The 23,006-nt window shown below is 37.6% G+C and overlaps 3 protein-coding genes, 1 long non-coding RNA gene and 1 pseudogene across 4 annotated transcripts; 2 read left to right on the top strand and 3 right to left on the bottom strand.

The window, feature by feature from the left end:
- The first annotated feature begins 267 nt into the window (after nt 1–267).
- Nucleotides 268–5,392, top strand: LOC108196306 (retrovirus-related Pol polyprotein from transposon TNT 1-94). The gene is made up of 3 exons (XM_064082124.1): nt 268–1,897; nt 1,961–3,198; nt 5,084–5,392. The coding sequence occupies exons 1-3, from the start codon at nt 268–270 to the stop codon at nt 5,390–5,392; spliced, it is 3,177 nt and encodes a 1,058-aa protein (XP_063938194.1).
- Nucleotides 5,393–9,096: 3,704 nt separating this feature from the next.
- Nucleotides 9,097–10,568, bottom strand: LOC108196304 (F-box protein At2g02240-like). Its single transcript, XM_017363534.2, has 3 exons — nt 10,234–10,568; nt 9,774–9,904; nt 9,097–9,622 (listed from the first exon to the last, which is right to left on the bottom strand). Exons 1-3 carry the CDS (start codon nt 10,495–10,497, stop codon nt 9,205–9,207), a joined length of 813 nt encoding a protein of 270 aa, XP_017219023.1. The 5' UTR covers nt 10,498–10,568; the 3' UTR covers nt 9,097–9,204.
- A 480-nt stretch (nt 10,569–11,048) lies between these two features.
- LOC108196305 (putative F-box protein PP2-B12) lies at nt 11,049–12,476 on the top strand. Its single transcript, XM_017363536.2, has 3 exons — nt 11,049–11,420; nt 11,518–11,651; nt 11,971–12,476. The coding sequence occupies exons 1-3, from the start codon at nt 11,130–11,132 to the stop codon at nt 12,404–12,406; spliced, it is 861 nt and encodes a 286-aa protein (XP_017219025.2). The 5' UTR covers nt 11,049–11,129; the 3' UTR covers nt 12,407–12,476.
- LOC108195061 (uncharacterized) lies at nt 12,464–20,575 on the bottom strand (annotated as a pseudogene).
- Nucleotides 20,576–20,803: 228 nt separating this feature from the next.
- On the bottom strand, nt 20,804–23,000 carry LOC108195478 (uncharacterized). Its single transcript, XR_010285599.1, has 6 exons — nt 22,878–23,000; nt 22,379–22,638; nt 22,063–22,273; nt 21,805–21,917; nt 21,399–21,709; nt 20,804–20,920 (listed from the first exon to the last, which is right to left on the bottom strand). It is a non-coding gene; the product is annotated as an uncharacterized LOC108195478 (long non-coding RNA).
- Between the last annotated feature and the right edge of the window lie 6 nt (nt 23,001–23,006).

Consider the following 23,006-nt stretch of genomic DNA (forward strand, 5'->3'; position numbering starts at 1 on the left):
GGACTGTCCCATGAAGAAAGCTAAGAAAGCTGGTGTGGTAGCTCAGGCTAATACTGTGCTTGGAACCACGAGTGGGCCTGTGGCTAACATGGTTGTTGGTGAGGTTGTTGCCTCTGAAACCAATGACGGGTATGTTGCCTACAACCCTGAACTGTTTTCCGCTTATCTGTCTCATGAATGGTTGATTGATACAGGAGCTAATGTGCATATTTGTGCTGATATTACTCTCTTGTATCTTATCAACAGTGTCATGGAGTGACAGTGAGGATGGGGAATGCAAGTGCTGCTCAAGTGCTAGGAATTGGAAACGTGGACCTGAAGTTTGATTCTGGGCGTGTTCTGACCCTCACTAGAGTGCATCATGTTCCTTCTATTCATAGAAATATTATAAGTGGAAGCTATTTAGTTAAAAATGGCTTTGAACTTTCTTTTAAATGTAATAAAGTTGTGATTACTCAGACTGGTACATTTGTTGGCAAGGGTTACTTGTCGGATGGTTTATTTTTGATAAATGTGGAACCCATTTTGGGTGGTTTTATTAATGTTCCTTCTGTTAATTGTGTTGAATCATCTGATTTATGGCACTCACGACTTGGTCATTTAAATTTTGGTGCTCTAAAGAATATGATGAATTTAGAGTTGATTCCAAAGCATTCCATTGATAAGAAATCTAAGTGTCAAGTATGTGTGACTGCTAAACAAACAAAGAAACCTTTTCATAATGTTGTTAGGGATTCTGAATTGTTAGATTTAGTGCACACAGACATATGTGAATTCAGTGGTGTTTTGACTAAGGATCATTATAGATATTTCATTACCTTTATAGATGATTATAGTAGATATTGTTATGTTTATTTGCTTAAACATAAGGATGAAGCACTAGAAAAATTCATTATGTTTAAAAATGAAGCTGAAACACAAACGAGCAAAGTACTTAAACATTTGAGATCTGATAGAGGTGGTGAGTATACAAGTAACTTGTTTAATGAATTTTGCGCAAGCAATGGTATAGTTCATGAGGTTACTCCACCATACACACCTGAGTCTAATGGGGTGGCAGAGCGAAAGAACAGAACTTTTAAAGATATGATTAACAGCATGTTGATTAATTCGGGGTTGCCTAAATACATGTGGGGAGAGGCTCTGAATACGGCTTGCCATATTCTGAATAGGGTCCCTTTGAAACACATGGATAAGACACCATATGAATTATGGAGAAAACGTAAAACTAGTTTGAATTATCTTCGTGTGTGGGGGTGCCTTGCAAAGGTACTTGTACCCGAACACAAGAGAAAGAAACTAGGGCCTAAGACTGTTGATTGTATCTTTTTGGGCTATCTAGAGACCACAACCGCTATGAGATTTTTAGTTTTAAAATCTGACATAGACGGCATTGTGGCTAATACGATAGTTGAGTTTCGTGATGCAATGTTCTTTGAGGACGTGTTCCTTATGAAGACTGGTATACCTCAGGGTAATTCTGAGGATGATCCGACTCTCACATCGAGTTCTATTTCCGATCATGTGGAAAAGATGACAAATGTGGGGGCGAATCCTAGTAGTAGCTCTACTCCTAACGAAGTAGAGGAACCTAGAAGGAGTAAGCGTGCAAAGGTAGTCAAGGACTTTGGAAGTGACTTTCTCACTTACAATATCGAGGATGAACCTTTAACTTTCCGTCAAGCCATGGACTCTTCGGAGTCAAGGCATTCGAAAGGCGCTGTAAAGAGTGAGATGGACTCTATTGTTTCTAATGGAACATGGGAGTTAGTCGATCTCCCTCCTGGATGTTCTACTATAGGATGTAAGTGGATCTTCAAGAGGAAGTTGAACCCGGATGGCTCAATAGATAAGTACAAGGCGAGGCTAGTTGCTAAGGGTTTTAGGCAAAGAGAAGGTATAGACTATTTTGATACATACTCTCCTGTTGCTAGAATGACAACAATCTGAATGCTTATAGCATTGGCTTCTGTGCATGGTCTTATCATCCATCAAATGGATGTAAAGACAGCTTTTCTTCATGGTGACCTTGAAGAAGAGATTTACATGGATCAGCCTGAAGGATTTATTGCTTCTGGTAACGAGAGGAAAGTATGTAAACTAGTCAAGTCCATCTACGGCCTTAAACAAGCACCTATCGACTGGCATAAAAAGTCTGATGAAACTGTTTTAGCATTCAAGTTTTTAGTTAATGAAAGTGATAAGTGCGTCTACTATAAGGTTAGAGGAAATGAATGTGTGATTGTATGCCTATATGTTGATGATATTTTGTTGTTTGGAACCAATATTGCGATTATTAACAAGACAAAGAGTTTCTTGAAAATATACTTTGAGATGAAGGATATGGGTGAGGCTAGTATGATTCTTGGGATCAAGTTAACACGGTCAACTGATGGAATAACCTTGTCACAGTCTCATTATATAGGGAAATCTATACTTGAGAAGTATGGTTATTCAAATTGTAGAATCACAAGTACACCCTATGATCCTAAAGTGGCCCTTGACAAGAATAGTTCAGGTGTACCTGTGTCTCAGTTAAGGTATTCTCAGATTATTGGTAGTTTGCAATATCTTGCTAACGTGACTAGACCAGATATTTCTTATTCTGTGTCTAAGTTAGCTAGATATACAAGCTGTCCGAACAAGACTCATTGGGAGGCTCTGGATAAAGTTCTTAGATATCTCAAGGGAACTATTTCTCTTGGCTTGCATTACCAGAGATTTCCGGGGGTACTCGAGGGGTACAGTGATGCAAGTTGGATAGCTAAGAAATCCGGTTCCAATGGAGTGACTGGATATGTGTTTACCCTAGCGGGTGGATCTGTGTCCTGGAAGTCTTCTAGACAGACTTTGATTACTCGGTCTACTTTTGAGGCTGAGTTGTGTGCATTGGATGCCACGGGGACGGAGGCTGAATGGTTACATGGACTGATGTCAATGTTACCTGTAGTAAGCAAACCGCTTCCTGCCATTTCTGTTCATTGTGATAGCCGTACAACTATTGACAAGATCAGAAGTGTAAAGTATAACGCTAAGACAAAGAGACACATCCAAGTTAGACTTAAGTCTATAAGGGGTCTTGTTTCTGATAGGGTTATAGCTATAGAGTTCATTGGAACTCAGGATAATATAGCTGACCCGTTGACTAAGGGGCTTGAGCATGCTGTAGTCCTTAAGTCGAGGTTGGGGATGGGACTGGTAACCCATCATGGTTCATCTACAGCGGGAACCCAATACACCTGAGAGGAGATCCCTCGAAGTGTATTCAATGTGGTAATAACAAGTTGTAAGGATGGATCGGTAGTACCTTTACTACATATAGCTAGATACTTATGTATCTGAGTCTATCCCCTGGAAACCTTAAAAGGTACTGTTACTGCATGTATAGAAAGAGTTTTTAAAACTCTGAATGGGGTCAAGTCATTTGGCGAGATGTTAGCAGTACATCTTTGGAGATGCCCAGCTAAGCGAATGTAATTGTGTGGTCGCAATTAGAGGAATGGGTTATTCCTTGAAACATTCGTCGAACAGGATCGAGACACGACCATTAACGTCTCAAAGCCGTAGATCTGTACCATAGCCTTTGACTTGTCGTCGTCTATGGAGTGTGGTTACACCAAACGGATAAAGATTCAAGTTGAAATATTCCATCTATATCCGGTAGCCATCGAAGTAGAGGACTTAGGAGGGTTCAAACCTGGAAGGGTACCTACTCTGAAAAACAAGTCATGATAAAATCTGATATGCATTTCTGTATGGATTAGTGGGGGATTGTTAGAAAATGGTAAGTTTAAGACTCATTTTATATGGTTTCTTGATGGAATTACCTTAATCTAATTGTTGGAGGTTGTTCTTGTAATGAGGACTTAAACTTTCATGTTTGGATCTAAGACATTTTCTTAGTGTAATCCATAAATAAATTGAGTTGAAGTTAGTAGTTTGAAAGTGGTAAAATATGTTATGTGGGTTAGTCCCACATTGATATTGGAAAGTGAGGTTGGTGGCTTTATATAGTACATGTGCAAGTGTAGTGTTCAACTACTAAGGCATGTGGGTGTGCAAGGTTGTAGTGAGCGCCTCGCGCGCAAACACCCGCGCGCCGCCGCCGCCCCGCCACGCCTCGACTCGGGTCGGGTCGGGTCGGGTCGAAGGGCGATTTGGGCGAATGTCTCGGCGTCTCGCGTACGCGAGGCGACCTGGGCGAGGGATTTTGACGCTGTTTTAATTAAATAAATCCTGACTTATAATATTATTTTAATATGAATGTACGTGCCCCTGAGTGGTGAATGTACGTGCCCCTGAGTGGTGTATGTACGTGCGCCTGAGTGGTGAATGTACTGATATATATTCAATTAAAATAAAACGATATAAGTCAGAATATTTATTGTAATTAATGCCATATCTTCAGTTACGTTTTATTTTGTATTATATACAGAATCAAAACGTTTTGTGAGATATACTGATAACAAAAAGATAAAAACCCTAGCTGCTACTCTTCTCTATTTTCTCTCTGCAAAAATACATACAGGACAGATTGCATAGGTTTTCTGGGCGAACATAGGTCAGGTCGTTGTTGATCAATTGCGTGTCTGTGAACGAGTTGATCTGAGCTGTTTCATCCTGGAGGCGATATTGCTGCAACCCAACACATCGTAAGTGGGGCAATTATCGTTTCAAGAACAGTCTAGGCTTTTCAAGGGCTAGGCGACTCAGCTGTTATTCTGATTTTGATCAGTATTTGATAAAGCTTCGCAAGGTAAGTGATTTCTGTCTTTTCTTGTCGATTTAAGGTACTGATTATATTTCTGTTTTGCCTTCGTGTATTGTTTCGTTATTTGGTGCCTTGCCTGTTCTTGTTAATTCCTGATATATAACTGCCTCATTGTTGCGCTAATAGTTTAATATTTCCAACATTATCTTTCTTCTTTACCCTCAGTGATGTTATGTGGTTCTTCTATGGCCTCCTACTCAAAGACTGCAACATTGCCGTAAGCATAAATCATATATAGATGTATTACGGTATCGAATTTAATTAATTGTATAATTAAGAGACTAATTAGTGCTAATTAATCTTTTTTTTCAGGTTCCGAACGTGCTGGGATTTACATTCGGCATTCTACAGCTGATATTGTACATGGTTTACCGTAACACGAAAAAAGACGCGATTGAAGCGAAGAAGCTTCCCGAATTATTCGAGGATGATTCGGTGATCATAATCGATGATCAGAAACTTCCGGAGCTGAAAGCGAAGATAGATGATGTGATGAGGCTGAGCGCGATGGTTTGTTCGGAGATGAGGCTGGTCGCCAAGAACTCGAACCCGAATGAGCTCGATATGATCGAAATTCAAGTCGTGGTGCCTAAAAAACAAGCCACTCCGATAGTCGCTTAATTAAGTGACGATTGTCGTAGTTTAATTTATAACTAATCTCGTGTGTATGGCTCTGTAGTTTCTCATCTATCACCGCCATCTCTTGTAATTTAAATTAATTATCATAAACTATATATAGCTTTTTAGTACTCGAATTCTTCGTAGAAATTCACCCCCATCAGTTGTTAAATCTCGAGCTTTAATACTTTTGAGCCTACTAATAACAAGGATACGAGTATATATAACTAACAATCTTGTGGAGTTAATTTTTGGGGTATTAAGCAAACTTACGCATAAAAATGAGTATATGTGCAAACAATAATTTTTATAACAAGAGTGGAATTCGAAGCTAAAATTTTGCGCTTCAACATTTATAGTACTAATGGCAAGGATACGGGTTAAATACTTAAATCTAATTATTAATTATCATATTGATCAGTTAAATTTTTTTGGTATTAAGAAAATTGATAAACTTATAAACGAAGTATCTGTTCAACCAATTAATTCTGGAATATGCAAGAGTTACATGTTAATATCTTGTAAAAATCGGTAATCAAAACTAATCGGTTTATCTACCGATTCATAATTAGGGATTTTTTAGTCAAATTGAAATGTTACCGGTAAATTGATAAAATATTTTTCAAAAATTAATTGGAGAATGTTCCACGAATTAAGAATATTTAGAAGAGAAATTACGATGAATATGGCTATCCCATCACGCTGAATATTTTGGTGCATCAACTCAATATCATATATTTGTATTATATTCGATTTTTTTAATTAAATAAACGAATAAGAAAAAAAGAAATACTCAATCTAATTAGTTTTAGGCTTTTACTTTTTTTTTAAACCAATTTTTAGGCTTTTACTTAACCATCAATCTCCTTTTGCGTGCTAAGCCAGAAGATTCTGCGTTAAGGTGACATAACCACGATGATCCTAATGAAAAGGTGAGAGATCAGTACCTAGTACCACATGCATTAAAAAATTTATAACGTTTCACTAATTTTCCCTACCAGTATATAAAAATATTGCTTATATATGTTTTCTAATTTGACCTTAAAATATTTGAATCGACAATACACATCTTTGTTTCGTTTTTCTGGGTCGGTTCTTATAGGCTTCCGCCATCTGACACTTTCATCCTTCTCAATTTCCATTAAAATTTGACTCCTTGGGGCATTAAGCCTAGCATATTCAGTGAATCTCGGCCCCAATTTCTTTTTAGCAGGGGACTTTTCACCGTCGTCTCTCTTGGGGTATTTATTCTCAGCATTATATTCCGTGTCACTCCCACGTTTTTTGAAATTGGTGTTCGGTCCTTGATTGTTCTGGGACTTTCTCAAACTTTCCTCCGCCTTAATATACTTCCCAGCTCTCTCTTGTAAGTCATTCATATTGTCCGGAGCCCTCTTGGCTAAAGATCGACGAAAATTGTCATCCGTGGTTCCTTGCTGGAGTGCAATCATGGCTACCTTCTGGTCTAAGTCCGGGACCTTCAAGGCTTCCTTAGTAAAACGATTCATGTATTCACGGAGAGACTCATTCTTACATTGGTGCAAATTCATTAATGAAGCAGAACTCTTGGCATGGGTTTTGCTTCCCACAAACTGTCCTATGAATGCCCTACTCAAATCAGCAAAACAAGAAATGGAGTTTGGGGGTAAGCGACTATACCAGTGTTGCGCCATCCCGCTTAGGGTCTGAGGAAAAGCACGGCACCTGATTGCCTCTGTTACTGGTTGGAGCAATAGTGCGTTCATAAAGGTCCGGACGTGGTTAGCGGGGTCACCCGTGCCGTCATAGGCTTTGATGGTTGGAAGCTTGAATTTCCTGGAGATTCTTGCAGCCATGATTTCTTTAGTAAACGGTGGAACGGGATTATCGGGATCGCCTGCAGGCAATAAGTGAATCTGATTCATGCTTGATCGACGAGGGTTTTCATCCCTAGGTTCTGGAGGTTGCATTCTTGCCTGATCTCTCTTCAATCGTGCAATTTCTTCTTCATAGGCCCGAATTCTTTCCTCATAAGTTATCAGCCCCCGAGGCTCATTATCGTGTTGCGTAGAGCGACGTCGGCGGCTTCGAGTGTGGTCGGTATCTCTTCTCCTTCGAGGAGGGGCTTCATGTTCTTGCTCCGATTCGGAAGAGTCATAATCAGTTATATGGCCATCTTCATTACCTCCGCGGGTAGTAGTTGTAACACTAGAATAGTGGGTGCCGGCATCGGTAACGGTTGCGATCACCCGATTTAATGGGGGCAGCGTGCCAAAGATCATAGGTACGGTGGTTTGAGCAGTGGTAGTTCCGAGTGGGATGGAGGCGGTGATGGGGACCGTTCCGGTCGGGATTCCGGTGGTTGGAACATGTACTTCAGAACGTATTCTTGGGTTTGTCATGGTTGTTGTCTTCTTCCCACAGACGGTGCCAAATGTTATGGATTAGAAAACGAGGGGTGTGAGCGATTCGTGCTTTGGAGTGGTCTCGATGCGAGATGCCTACGTATCTTCTGCTCGGAGAAGAATCAAGTCCAAAACGTAGTTCTATTTTGGAGGGGTAGGGCCCTTTATATAGATGCTTCGGAGTCAGAAGCTGAATGGAAGTACGATTCCATGTATCAGACTTCTTATCGAAGTATGCTTCGGTGCCAGAGATAAGACAGAACTCTTATCTTCGAGTATTAGTGTTTATCATGGACTCCCGGGCGTTTATCCGTGAGAGTTAGTAGCCTTGCAGGATTCAAGCTCGTAGCTGGACCGTTATATGGGCCTTGAGTCTATCTAAATCTTCCTCACGATCCATATGTACCTGGTCTGGACCGTTATTGGGCCGAAGCGGAATTTGACCTGATTAAACCGGATACTCGGGCCTTTATTGGATCGGGTCGTAATACTCAATTAACCCAATCCCTATCAAGACTATTTCTGAGTACACTTTAATGTCGATATACTGTCCTATAATAGATTGTTTCTGGTTTGCTTCAGGTTTGCCCTTCTTTCGTTTCCTGTCTCTCCCTGATCAATTCCGAGAGGGAAAATAGTGGAGGCTGAGGGAAAATTTTGATAACTACAAGATATTAGTTGTCCTTTTACTTTGTAGGGCAACTGAAAATTTGGATCGAAAACAATGATGAAATAGAGCACTAACACATTTAGTTTTTAACGGAGACTAACGGAATGACCTTTTTGCAAGTTTTAAATGGTACAATTAATTGACTGAAAGCTTTTTTCACTCGGTAGGCTAATTGAAAGTTTTAATCGAGTACAGTGATGAAATAGAGCATTAACCTCAATATTTAACCAGGGATGGTAAAATTCACGCTACTGTTTTGTCGTATATGAAACTGCGCTAGGATTTTGCAAGTGCCTTTTAGTTTTTGTTGCACTATTTTCTCAACTTGTTTTTGAGTTTCTGTTGATGTTACAGGAAACGAATCCCCTATCTAGGAAGGTGTTTTCATTACTATGATAATTTAAGGTTTCTGCTGTATTTCATTCCCTTATCACCGCGCTAATATCATGTTTCAAGTATTTCTTTTTTGACAAGCTTGATTCTTTTGGTTTACATCAGAGATAGCGAAGGGCAGAAGGATTTCTGCCACAGCAGAATGGACTCAGTGTAAGTCAATATTATCATTGCAAATCATATGTTTATATTAATATTATCATCATTATAATAAGCAGTTTCAAAAAGGTATCATGTAATATAACTTAAAAAAGTGTATGAAAGACATCTGAAATGTGTTAGAAATTAATGTATAAACCTCTCTTGTACATCGGTCAATTTTTCTCAGACATTGTTCTATTAAAATTTTTCGAATAGTGAAAAAAGTATTACGCTTGCTTAGGTCGCATCTCTATCTCAAGAATGCGGACACCACACTTGGGCCTTCCACTTTTTACTTCTTTCAAAGTGATCTCAACATCTCTGTTCTCCCCTTTCTTATGGAAGTATTCACCCAACTTAACTTCTATAGAATCAGGAATTCTTTTCCCCGGCTTTGTATTTGGATAATGGTGATTGCTTTTAGACTCAGCTATTCGAGGATCCAGATATATGATCGCTTTTGTGCTTTCTTCCCCCGGTATCCCAATAGAAGTCTCTATAGGTGTGTGCAATCCATAGCAAACGTACTTTGACAGGAAAAACACAAGATAAGCTTCATAGGTCGTATCTGGTGACAATCCTGACGTGGGTATTCTCCCGCAAACTTCAAGCCAAATTACATGACCAAGCACCGGCCCAGAAACTCTGTGTTTACAACAATTACAACTTCAAAAACTTATCAAGCACTTAATTTTCACGCTTGTAATATAAGTGGCCAGTGTCCGACATTCTTTATAAATGGAATAAGCAAAAACAAGGAGCCCAAAAAATAAAGCATTATAGAGAAGATTCTAACCTTTTCTTCCAGTAATCTGTATCAAGCTGTGTGATTGCTAGCGAGTTATCATTAACGTAAAGGCACATCTTCCCGCTCCATTTATCTAACCAATAGCGCGGCCAGGCGACAGGATAGTGAGTCCAACTGATCTGCCAGGTGACAAGAACAAATCAACCAAATTAAACAAAGCAGAGTCTAACACACATGAAATAAAGCAAGGTCATTGTTAAGTGACCAATTCTCCTAAAACCTCGAGATGTCATATTATATTCTAACATTCACCCTCACTCAAAAACCCATTTATGGGTCGAGAGTGGATTACAGGCGCCCATCATTGAGGCATAAACTCGTCTTGTTGAGAGGAGGGCTTATCAAGATCATATTATGTTCTAACAGTAATGTCGATACTGCTGCAATAGCTGTGGACTGAATTAACAGTGCCTAAATCATTGTTACAAATAATAAACAAGAAAATTACCTCATGGCAACAGAGAAACCGAAACAATCGTTTGCCAGAACCAAAAGTGTCTTTGCGTAGGCCCTGTAGAGCGCGTCTCCGATGATCAGGTGGAATGAATGTGTCCCAAACAACGTCAGAATTGGCTGACGCCTGGAAACTTTTCGACACAAGTGAGAGCCTCATCACATCCGCAGGGCTTGTGCGTGATAAAATTTCTTGTGTGAATTTTTGTCTAAACCCATCAGGTAACTTGTTGAACAAATCATGAGTTTCATCGCCCATCTCCCTGCTACTAACAAATTGGATGTAAAAAATAAAATAGAGAGGGTAGTCAGTAGGTAAAAAAAAGGAATAGAAGAATTCTATCTATAGTCTCCAGATTAGGTGAAATCAACTTCTATTTCTATTAGGATTCTGTTATTGTATCATTGTCTATTTCTATTATTTTGAATATAAAACAGATTATTATTATTTTTTTATAGGAGTCTGAACCTCGCCCAGATAAGTATTAGAACAAATATTCACGTCAATAAGCATATTGTAACAAACTATATATTCTCAGAAGCTGCATCCATAAGCAATTATGGCAGGAGAGGGACATGAAATCAACTTCTATTTCTACTAGGATTCCTATTCTATTTCTGTTATTCAGAGTATGAATAGATGTAGGATTAGGACAGGTACTCATATAAGTCTAAATTGTAGAATAAAAACTTTTAGGATTTTCTTATTGTATCCTATTCTATTTCTGTTATTTAGAATATAAAATAGATATAGGAGATTAGGACAGGTACTCATATAAGTCTAAATTGTAGAATAAAAACTAAAAAAATTCGATTTTGGTAGTAGGTTGGAATCACGCCTTTCACACATTCACGTCAATAAGCCTGTTGTACCAGCATCCATAAACAGTTATGGCAGGAGAGGGATGTGAACACATTGATTTATTCGAAAAGCTACCTCAAGAATGCATAGAAGAGGTTGTTTCGCGTGTTGGCCCTATGGAGGTATGTAGGCTGTCTGCTGTTTGTAAAAGGTTTCTATCGGCTGCTGAATCAGACCTCGTCTGGGACAGATTTTTGCCCTCTGATTATCAACAATTACGTGATCGGGCCGATGCTTTTCCCAATATTAAATTTGCTCACAAGAAAGATTTGTTTCTGTTTCTCATCGGCAATCATGTCAGCATGGATGGAAATACCATGGTAATACTTCTATTAGTTTCTGCAATTTTAGTGATCGATGCATTTAATTAATTAATAACGTTCATGACAATGATTTTTTTGTCTGCTTGTTGAGTAGTGTTTTTGGTTAAGCAAGAGGACGGGGAAGAAGTGTTTTCTTACAGCTATTTCAATCGTAGGTGATGTTGAAGAAGTATATTTCGAGGATGACGGGCCTTACGGCTGGTCTCGTGTTAAAGATGAAAGATCCAGGTGCAAGCTTTTTTCTTGTTACATACTCCCTCTGTTTTCAAATGCTTGACATTTGACTTTTTGACACACAATTCTAAGAGTTTTGACGGCATACTTAAAATTATTATTTTTAAAATTTTCTTTCTTTGAATAAAAATATTAATCTTATGCTTTAATTGACAAAAAGAAAATTTTAAAAATATTAATTCTAGCTATGCAGTCAATTCACTTAAAAGTGTGTGCACAAAAGTCAAACGTCAAGTATTTGTAAACGGAGTATTTATTATTCGACAATACATGCATCATCTTTGTTAATTAATTGATGTAGTTTCATATGCAGGATTCAGGGTTGTTTTACTTTATGTGAACATGTTGAATTGTTCGGAATCCAGGGAAAGATGAGCACCTCCGTACTATCACCAAATACTACCTACACAATTTATCTTGTCTGTCATTCGCGGAAATATGTTTTAATCAACAATTTTGATGAACCCGTAGAAGTTTCCATAGCGATTGATGGCGTTGAAAGCATTAAACATATTGTTTATCTGGACCGGCGTAAGATGAGGTCGAAAGGGGATAATGATCTCCGATATCCGCAACAGAGAAAAGATGACAGGTTCGAAGTTGAGTTAGGAGAATACTTCAACAAAGGAGGAGGAGAGGTGAGTTTGGAGATCACTATGACGGAAGTAAGAAGTGGCAAGTTTAAGTCTGGACCGACTATGGAAGGCTTTGAATTCCGACCAATTAGGAGCACCAATGCACTTTCATGATGCTCTTATTTTAGTTTTCTTATATCTGTTTACCATTGATTTTTTAAGACCTGCACCTGAGTAAAAAGACGATATTATAAAGGCAGAAGTTTTATGTTAATAATAATAGGCATATTTATGTCAAAGGCTTATACGAACTTATAGGTAAACATGTTTCTTGAATAACTAAAGCAATAAGAACTCAATCCAAAACAACCAAATTTAGGAAGTTGACGTGGTATTGCAGCCTAAAGATCTTGAATTCTAATGGCTACGAACAATTCTGTCAACATCCTTTCCACAGCCTAAAGTTCTTGAGTTTTAATGCTATGAACAATTCTGTCAAGATCATTTCCAGCAGATAATACCTGCACGAGTTTGGAAGTTACAAACATGTCAGTTGTAGTGGAACAACCAAACATGGAGGCTACTCAGGCTAGAACATAATAAACAAATAGTGTGGACTGATTGCTATGGGAAAAAATAATAAGACACGTAGATCATGAACACCGTCCTAGTTAAATCAGCTTCGTCAAAAAACTTGTCCCAGACATAAAGCTAAAGAAACAGAGGAGCAATATCTACGCCTAATACCCACTGTATTACAAAGATAGCACAACAAATCAATAGCATGGACAGATTGTGGGAACAAATACTAATACATGCCGCTCCTTAGTAAACATTCCAGCAATGATATAACTTATATATATTATTAGATAATAATCTAAATCAGAAAACAAATAATCTCAGAGTCAAAAAAACCAGGGTGATTTGGTATTCCCCGTTTAATCACAGAGAATATTCTATTTAAGAACTTGAGAAAGCCAGCTTTTTTATAAGCCTATCCACAGTTTTTTAATCGTGATAAAACTTAATAATCCAAATTAAAATACTCAAAATCTCAAAGCACAAAAACCAGAGCAGTCTGCTATTCCCCATCTAATCACAGAGGGTATTATATTTAATAACTTACAAGGCAGATAACATAAGATTCTACTCTGAAGCAAATTTAGAGGTTTCTCCGGCTACCAATATCATTGTAGACAATAATAACATCCAGTTGCATGTATAATCATTTGAATAGTTTCGATCACACTAACTATTCCAGGGAAAAAAAATATATTCTCCTAATTATATGATCGTCACTATGTACTAAGGAATTCTTGATTAAGCATGATTAAAAATAGATCATTTTATTATTGGGACAAGAATTAAGATTACTATACTACTACAAGGTATTCAATTGACCAGAATTACTACTTGTACTGTACTACAGTCAATAATCTATCTAATCAGCTTTCAGGGGATCTGAAATATTGGATATAGCAAAATTAATATAACAGAGTACTTTGAGACAACGTAATTTACAACTTATAAGATAGTATATCATACCCATTCAGCTATTCATCTTGAAAGATGAAAGAAAGAAACTCTTCATCCTCCAAAAAGATCTGCAGATTTTTCATCTTCATGAGATACATAATCGCCTCACTGAATTCCACGAGAAAACCCAACCTTATAAGGTCTGCCAGCTGACGCGTGCGATCTTCATTCTCCCATATTAAGCCTCCAGCAACTACTTGAGAAAATTGTGAAGCATACTCAATTAAAGTATTTGGTCCCCGTCCTTGTCTAATTTCTGCACAAAAAGCTTTGAAATCTGTTTCTCCCATCTGAGCATTTGCCTGGCTTCAACATTGAGGGTTTCACCAGAGGAGAGTGACAATGTGTGGCGCATTGTTATTTTGCCCCCTGCCTCTAGGACGGTAACATCAAGAAGTCGTCTGACAATGTCTTGCCTAACATCTACTTCCATTTTGGGCGAGACGTCAGCTAGAAAGCCAAGAATAAGCCTCAACAATCCTTTTCCAATAAATACTTCCTTCGGTTTCAGCTGCTTCAGATTGACAGCATCCACCTCAGAGAGCTCTTGCTGTACAGATTCAGAGATATTCCTAACACCTATTTTGCTATAAATTTCTAGCAACTTAGTTCTAGGAAGAGATTTCATGCTCGGTTGGGGATACCAAACAAATAGTGAATCTAAAGAAGACCTTTCAAAAAGATCCTTCAGCTGCAGATCATCAGCAATGAATACGTCGTGTTTATTGACCAGATTAATTGGACTTGATCCTGAATATAAAGGCAGTTTCAACAACCGTTGAGCCAAAATTTCTCCAGTCCTCGAGCTCCAGTTCTTTATGACAAACTCCCAAGACCTCCAAATCTCACAATAGTCGTCAATAGAGGGGTTCAATTTTACTCCATAGGTAAGAGAGAAAAACATCAGCAACTTATTATCTTTATAGTGCTTCTCCAGAACATGCAACCGCGCACCCAATAAACCATTTTTGTCATGGATGACAGTCTTCAGAGCTTACCCACTGACCATTATCAGTACCACTGGGGACCCAAATTTTTTTGTTGTCCTCGTCATCAAGCTTCCAGTTGAATTCAGACAAATAGTTATATATTCGGCTCACAGTGGTGAAACTAGAATGGAAGTCAAGGTAATCTGCCATCAATGAACAGCCATTTCTGACATCAACAATTACTCCCAGAGAACGAAGCTCATTTTTGTATTCTGTAATTCTGGAACCATAAAAGTCTTCATCAAGGAAAGGCCCATCACTCATTTCTAATAAACGAGCCCAATCAGGACTGAAGAGCAAGCACCTCTTTGGAGTGTTGAAGCCTGAATATGTTTTTAGCCATTTTCTCCCTATTTTTTCAACAAAAGTTGATGGAAAATGCTCCTGATTCTCCAGCTTGTGGTTCTCCGGTTTATAATTACGGATACAGTCCAGCAATGAGTACACATTTTCAGGAGTTATGCTGCTAGAATCCTGTGGCAAATAAAGGCCATTCACAACAAGATGTGCTCCATCTTTAAGAGAACAAACAACACCCATACTCTTGAGCTCCTTTTCATATTCATGGACGGTTGCCCCATAATGATTATCACTATCATCAATGAATGGGAGCAGAGAGATTGATGAGATAGATTTCCAACATTGGCCATAAAGAATGCAATCCGCAGGCACCCTATAATCACCAAGTCGAGTACGCAACCACTTGACCTCACGAATACACTTCTTCAAATTTGTTGGAAATGTGGAGGTTTTTGGCCTTTTGAAGTATTGCAGAAGTGCAAGAACATTGCGCTTGCCAATGAAGTGCAACGACGCTTGCTTCCTGAAAACATCTTCAAATTTTTTCGATGCCTCATCTAAATCAACCACTACTCCAATTTGCTTTAGTTCACTTTTAAAGGACAATATTTTGCTTCCATAGAAATTTTCATCTATGAGCGGGAAGCAATTGAAAACCTGTAAAAGACATCCCCACTCAGAGTCAGGCAATAGAATTCAGTAGGAGATGTGAACCCATCATCCGTTTTGATGCATTTCTTATCCTTCAGAGCATGAACCAAATTGTTAGTTGACCTCAAATGCCGGAGGCAATTCAGTATCAAATAGAGAGCATCAGCAAAAAGAGAGCTTAGGCAATTCGAAGATTTTAAGTTGTCACCAACAAGTTGGTAGTTGCCATCAAAGTTCACTCTCACACCAATCAGCCCCAGTTCTACTTTATAAGACATCAGATTGGCTCCATAATAAACTTCATCAATTAGTGGAATATTACTAACTTCCATAGCAGCTTTCCACTCCTCGTTGTATAAAATTGACTCCGCTGGGCTTCTGTCGCCTTGATTTGTTCTTAGCCATCGCCCACCTTTGATGCTATTTATAAATTCTGCTGGAGAAAGTAATTTAAGCCTCAAAAACTTGATGAACTTGAGTATCGAAAGGACGTTATCCCTAGATAAGTTAGAAGATGCTGCAATAGACATCAGTTGGTTTCCTATAAATCTGCATGCTTCATTTACCTCGAACATCACCCCAACTACTCTCAACTCCTCCTTGTAATCAATTATCTTCTGGCCATAAAATTGTATATCAACTTCCGGGATGTCAACAAGCTCAGATTCTCGCTGTAAGATATGTGCTCCTGATGACGAGAACATAAATGACTGTGATGGAGGTCTGTAGCTGGAACTACCATTAAGAGAAATTTTCAGCCAGCTACCTTCCTTAATGCAAGACAAGAATTTTTGGGGTATGTTAATCCCTTTCCTTCTTAAGTAACGAATCCAATCCAGTAACAAGAACAAATTTTTCCTGGTTAAAGTAGCCGACATGGTAGGGATTACAGCATCTGGAGGAGATATGTTGGGTATATCAAAAGCTGGAACATAAGTTTTCAAGAAACTAATCAACTCTCTGTTAGCTGTGTGAATACCAACATAGCTCGCTGGTTGAAGATAGTCTTTTCCGAGCTCAACATATCCTTCAGTTCTCCATGGATTAGTACCAATCAGCTCTACCCAGTTACTTCCATTGGCAGGCACAAGTACATGTCTCCTCTGCCACATATGATATCCACATTCTTTTTCTAGATCATCATCACCAGTGTCATCGGCAGATAAATAGAGCATATAAGATTCTGCATCAATGTTCTTCCTTGTGACAAAATTTGTATCGCTTGAAATAGATATTGCACTCACAGTGTTAAGTTTGGAGTCCTCATTGTCTTCTCTAACCGAGAGCCGCTTAATCTTTGTAAGAAACAACAGAATCTCCGGATGAATGTTGGAGAGCTGATTCTTCACAGGTTTGACCTTGTCAGCTTTCAGAGGCAATATTATTGTTGTGGTGGGAAGAGCGGTACCAATTCCATGGATGCTTTCGATGACTGAAAGAGTTGGATTCGTCTCAACCCACTCAGGAACTATATATCCCACATTACAATGTGGACAGTGAATCGTATCTGATAGCCATTACTAAATATGTAAGGCTGAGCAGTGATCAGGAAAACGCTCTTGAATCCGATTCCTGAAATTAATCAAAAACTTTATCAGAACACATCCAAAGATGCATACATACAAGAGAATCTGCCATCTGAAAACCATAATAAAATTCAAAATCATAAAACACTAACATCTCAATTAACGTCCACAGATGAAAAACATGAAGTTCAACAGGATATGACAGCATATTCAGCTTTGGGACACATTGAATTTGAACCTTTGAACGTAATGCAGGGTGAAATAGTTGCAAACTGACATGCTAGTCTAAAGAATTTAACAGAGAAAAATTACATATGAAAATAATGAACTCATATCAGTCTGCGACACCATTGAAGGTTTTAAAAGTACTAAGTTGTGGTAAAAAAAAGAGAATTATTATAATTATAATTATAATTATAATTAATAAAAGAACCATAAATAGCAAAGACACAATAAAACCCGAAAAAATACTGCATTAAGAGTCGACGTGATCAAGAACTAGTGTGACAAAATTTCAGTAAGTACCTTTTTCACCAATATAACCACGCCTGCGATTCCCTTTCTTAGTGGAGCGTCCAACACTGCAGATGGACTCGATATTCCTGGGGGTAAAGCCTCGCTCATTGTTGAATTTCAGTAACGTAGCTGGAGCCCCTGTAGCAGTTATGTCTCGAGAAGTTACTACGAACTCTAGGGAAGGATCCACTCCTTCCGGATACTCATTATCTTCTGCGTTCTGCAGCAAAAATCAAATCTGTAACATACTATATACAACACTATAGTAGATCCAGTTAAAGTAGCTAAGCTGAAAACAACTAGCACAACAAACATCTATGCATATTATTTTGCATATGACAATTCTTGTAGCTTGGCCTCAGATTTTCAACACTATTTTTTTGGTCAACTCTTTATTGTTTAACAGGTAAAATCACAGATCAACAACAATAACTACCATTATCTCCTTAGTTTCACTAATTTTTTAAAATTACACAAGACAAACAATCAAATTCATATCATTCTCGAATACAAACCCTCCTAAAAACACGAGTTTTTAGAAACCCGTAACTTAAAATGGCTTAACCGGCCGCAACACATTTTTTACTAAGACTCTTATGTGAAATAAATCTCATCATGACTAAACATTCCAATCAACAAAGCCATTAATTAAAAGGGTGCTGGTCCCTGGCAGTCGAGTGCCAGGGACGCGGTAACTGGCATATGGTTTCTGGGCCGTTGGATGCATATCCAGCGGCCCAGATTATAACATTTTTTTAACACGTCTAGCGGTTTTTAACCGCTAGACGGGGAAAATGTGTCTAGCGCTAGACACATTTTCCCCGTCTAGCGGTTAAAAACCGCTAGACGTGTTAAAAAAATGTTATAATCTGGGCCGCTGGATATGCATCCAACGGCCAGAAAACTGTGGGCCAATTAACCAGTCCACAGCCATCGATGGCTGTGGACCAGGACCCTAATTAAAAATCCTAATTTTTTTCACTGAGCCTCGTTTACATACATAATCCACTAAAAGCAGGGATGATCTAGCAGATCATGTATGCAACGGACGCTCAATGAAAGATCCTAATTACTTCACAGAGCCCCTGGAGAAAAAGTGTCTTGCCTAAATACTTTTTCACAATTTTACATCATTTAAGTAAGAGGAAAAAAATAAAAGTGTCCCATAAAATTTAAAATAAAAGGACAATGTTCTAAAAATCTCTGATTAAACCTTAAAAAAAAAGGTCATCAATTTATTGATACCGCTCTGATTTAACTAAAAATTCCCAATTTAGCCGAAAAAACCTACGATAAATCTCCTATAAATCCTAAACCCTAAACCGCAAGGTTAAATTCGCAATTTCTGCAACTTTGTAGAAATTTGCCTAAAAAATATCCGATGCCCTAAAAATATTAACATCCCAGGCACCCCTGACCTGAGTCCAAAAAGCAAGTACATGCACTTAGCACAATCAGTTTACACACCAATCTTAAAATACTACTCCCTCCGTCCCAATATACATGTCCCTTTTGGAAAAAAAAATTGTCCCAAATTACTTGTCCCTTTCTTCTTTCAATGCAAAATTTAATGACAATTTTTCAAAATTTTGTTTATAATTGTTATTTCCAAGATTTGACTTTCTAAAATTAGTATCTATTCTCCCTTTTCAATGCATTAAATGAGGTATTTTGTTAAAATTGTTATCCAACTAACGTTTTCCTTGATATGTGTTTTTTTTTTCAAAAGGGACATGTGAATTGAGACGGAGGGAGTATCCATAAAAAATCATGACATGCATGCATGATCATCATTAATATAAATACACACAGCTGTAAAAAGGAGTGTAAAGAAGAACCTGGATAAGCTCCATGAGAAAGTGCACATCCTTAGCATAAAGCTCGCCAGAGAGATTCATAACAGCCTGATGCAGATCCTCCGTCTAGGGATTCGGATCCCCTCCGATAGAAAACTTGGTCTTTTGCGTATCTCTTCAATGTGCTCTCTCGGTTTGGTTATCACTAATTGCTACAATATCTTGGTCTTTTTTCATAACTATTGTTGGTTTTAGCCTGTTTTGACGGTGACGGGTGAGTTGGTTAAAACATGGAGTTATTGTTATAATTTAAATTAAAAATAAATTTTAATATTAAATTAATAATATATTTCTAGTTGATGTTAGATTTTATTTAAGTTTAATTTATTTTTTGAATATATATTTTTTAAAATATAAATTTAAGTATTCAAGCTAATTTTACATAAGAACGTCTTTATTTACATTTTTTGATGTATTAATAACTATACAAATCCATCTATCTTTTCTTTTATATTTAGAGTAAATTAAATATTTGGGTACTTAATTTTCCACATCCCCACTACTCTCTAATATTACCCCACTTTCAATTCCTTTCAATATTTTTTTAGATCTGATTGATTAATTACTTTCAATCACTCTCAAAATTTCTACTTTAAACTTGGAATATGCATAGCCATGAACAATGTAGCAAACGTGATTAAAACAGAATGACAACATCATTTTAATATGTATGTGGCAAACTTAATGCTGGTGCATCATGATTCATTTAGCAATACCAGAGACCAGTCATTCAGCTTTGTATGTGCATTACAGCTAGCAAGTTAAGCGTTTTGGATATCATGCAGCTATTATAAATTAGGATACAGAGCATCAAGGACTTAAATTGTTTCTTACAGTGTTTAAATGCTTCAGTGCATCCTCTGTCAATATTTTGATCCGGTCTAGTGCAAGGAATGAACCAACAGCAGTTACCAAAAGCACCTTCAGCACCGGCATTGAAGCAGCAAGAAATAGATTCAGAATTCCCATCATTTATCTCTTTTAATCCCGCCTAAACAATTTCCTTATATGCCATCAATTGCAGAACCAGGAATCCTCTATGCTCAGATGTTTCTCACAAATGCTTTTTCCTGCACTGCCATGGTCCTGGAGATTAACTTAGTGCAATAAATTTAGTTGGCACCAAATACAACATATTTACAAACTCACATTTTGCCAACAAAAAATATTGAACCACATTTCTTGAGAATCTAATAATAAAAACAGTTCTGCTTTTCCAAGCGCAAAAATTATGACATATTCAACTTAATAAGGAGAGTATTGATAATACTAAAGAATTTACCAGGTGGCCCGGGAACGTGCAAGTTAAGAATCCTGGATTAAAGAAAGAAAGATTGTATGTGTATTATGGTCCTGCTAGAATCATTCAATGTTTTTGAATGATTCCACCTTAAAAAGAAAGCTTATACTTACCATGAATTTCCGTGATTTATGGGAATATATTAGTTTCAACTAATTTTTTAAAAAATTTTCTTCTAAAATTGGTTAATAAATAGCCCGAAAACTATGATTATATAATATCCCAAGAATATAATTATTTCCAACAGATAGGGACATTATTATACTAAAATAAGATTTATTAGAATTTAAGCTCTAACAGATATACCAGTAGTTGGGAGTAGTTCTCCAAAAATGAAGTAATAGTGCATGAGTTGATCAGTGCATAAAATATACAAATCAAGACTGATCTAAGTGATGTTTCTATATAAATCTCAGCTTAATTCTTCATTCAATTTCCAAAGTCGGCAGAAAGTAAATAACTGCACAACACAGGGAAAGAGGGATGGCTTACTTTGGAGGGTTTGCTAATAATTTTCGGCCAATAGTTGCTCCAGGCTTTAGGCTCGCTGGAATATAATGAGATATTAATGAAGATACTCCATCTTCATTTTCCTGAACATAATGCATTCCACCATATTCATCAGAAAAATAAGATAAGAAATTAATTACTATAAAGTCTAACACGAGAGTACAATATCGTGTGATTATGCATCAATATGTTGTTGTATCCTTGCCGCTGTATTCGGATGAGCATTTTCACGCATCAAATTTCTCTCATTAGCAGATGAATAAGAAGATGAATATCTTGTGTAATATTGGAACCTGCAATTAACTGCTAATATTATATACTATAGACATAAATAATACTCCACAAAATCAAAATAAGAGAGTAATTTAAGATGACAGGCCAGCATTACATTGATACATCCCAAACAAAAACAATAACCGCTGTTAGGCTATGGACGATCAAGGCTTGGAAGTCCCGTGGGCAAAGGACGGGCCCATGTCACACTACCTTTTCTGCTAATATCTGTAAATAGTGCAAGATCATCAATTAGCCTGATCTCATCCTTTGAGACAATGAAACAATTAATTTGATAGATTTAAGAGTGCCACTAACAGTATTTTACTATACAGGATATGCAGAATTCTAAAGAACAGATTAGATGATATACCCGATGCCTGCCTTGGAACAGATATTATGTTCGGATCCAAATTTTCGCGTGTATGAGGCTGATCATTTTGTGAATATGGTCTACGTTGACCTGCCAACACCAAGAATCAGTAAACAAATTGCTAGATCATAAACAGGTATTCATGATCAATCATGCTCATCGATTCTTGCGGATGAAGGAGAAACAGAACCCAGAGGGTTACGCTTACGACCTGTTCGTATTTATAATAGAACCATCAGTGAAACATATTCAAGGAAATTATACAAAACGCACCACGATGAAACATCAGGAAGTATCAGACAATGAGACAACTCACCATTATCCATTATCGAGGAACTGGTAATTCTGATTGAAGCTTTGCTAGACGTGCCTTAGAATGTATGCAGGAAGCCCGCTTAAATGATTTTTGAAATTGGAGATAATGGAGCCTGAAATTATGCAGAGTTTTAACTGCTGCATATGATTTTCAAATATCTGGTTGGATGACCCGTGAGAAACCGGATCTTGCATGTTGGAAAGCATGATTGATTGTTACAAATCCATGGGTCATACCCGGCAAGTAATGGATTATCCAACCTATGAGTAATTTGACAGAAATAGTTGGAGAAATTATTAGCAAACCCTCCAAAGTCAGGGCAAAGCAGACGCTGGCATATATTACAAACTTCTCTTTTTTCCAAATTACAAACATGTTGATAAATGATCCAGCAATGATTAAAATGAACTGAAAATTTATATTTCAGAGGATATAAATCACGAATTATATACAAAATCTATACCTTAATCTCAAAGTAAAAAAGAAGGTGATCAATTACCTTAAACTCGAGTGATGAAACCCTAATGTTGAAGGAGAAAGAGTCGTCGCCAGCATATTCAAAAAAATGGTGGGTCGCCTGCCAATGTTCGGATCCTACAGAAAGTCTTGAAGGAAACAACTGTATTTG

The sequence above is a fragment of the Daucus carota genome, chromosome 7, assembly GCF_001625215.2.
Source record: "Daucus carota subsp. sativus chromosome 7, DH1 v3.0, whole genome shotgun sequence".
In the NCBI taxonomy this organism is placed as follows: Eukaryota; Viridiplantae; Streptophyta; class Magnoliopsida; order Apiales; family Apiaceae; genus Daucus; species Daucus carota.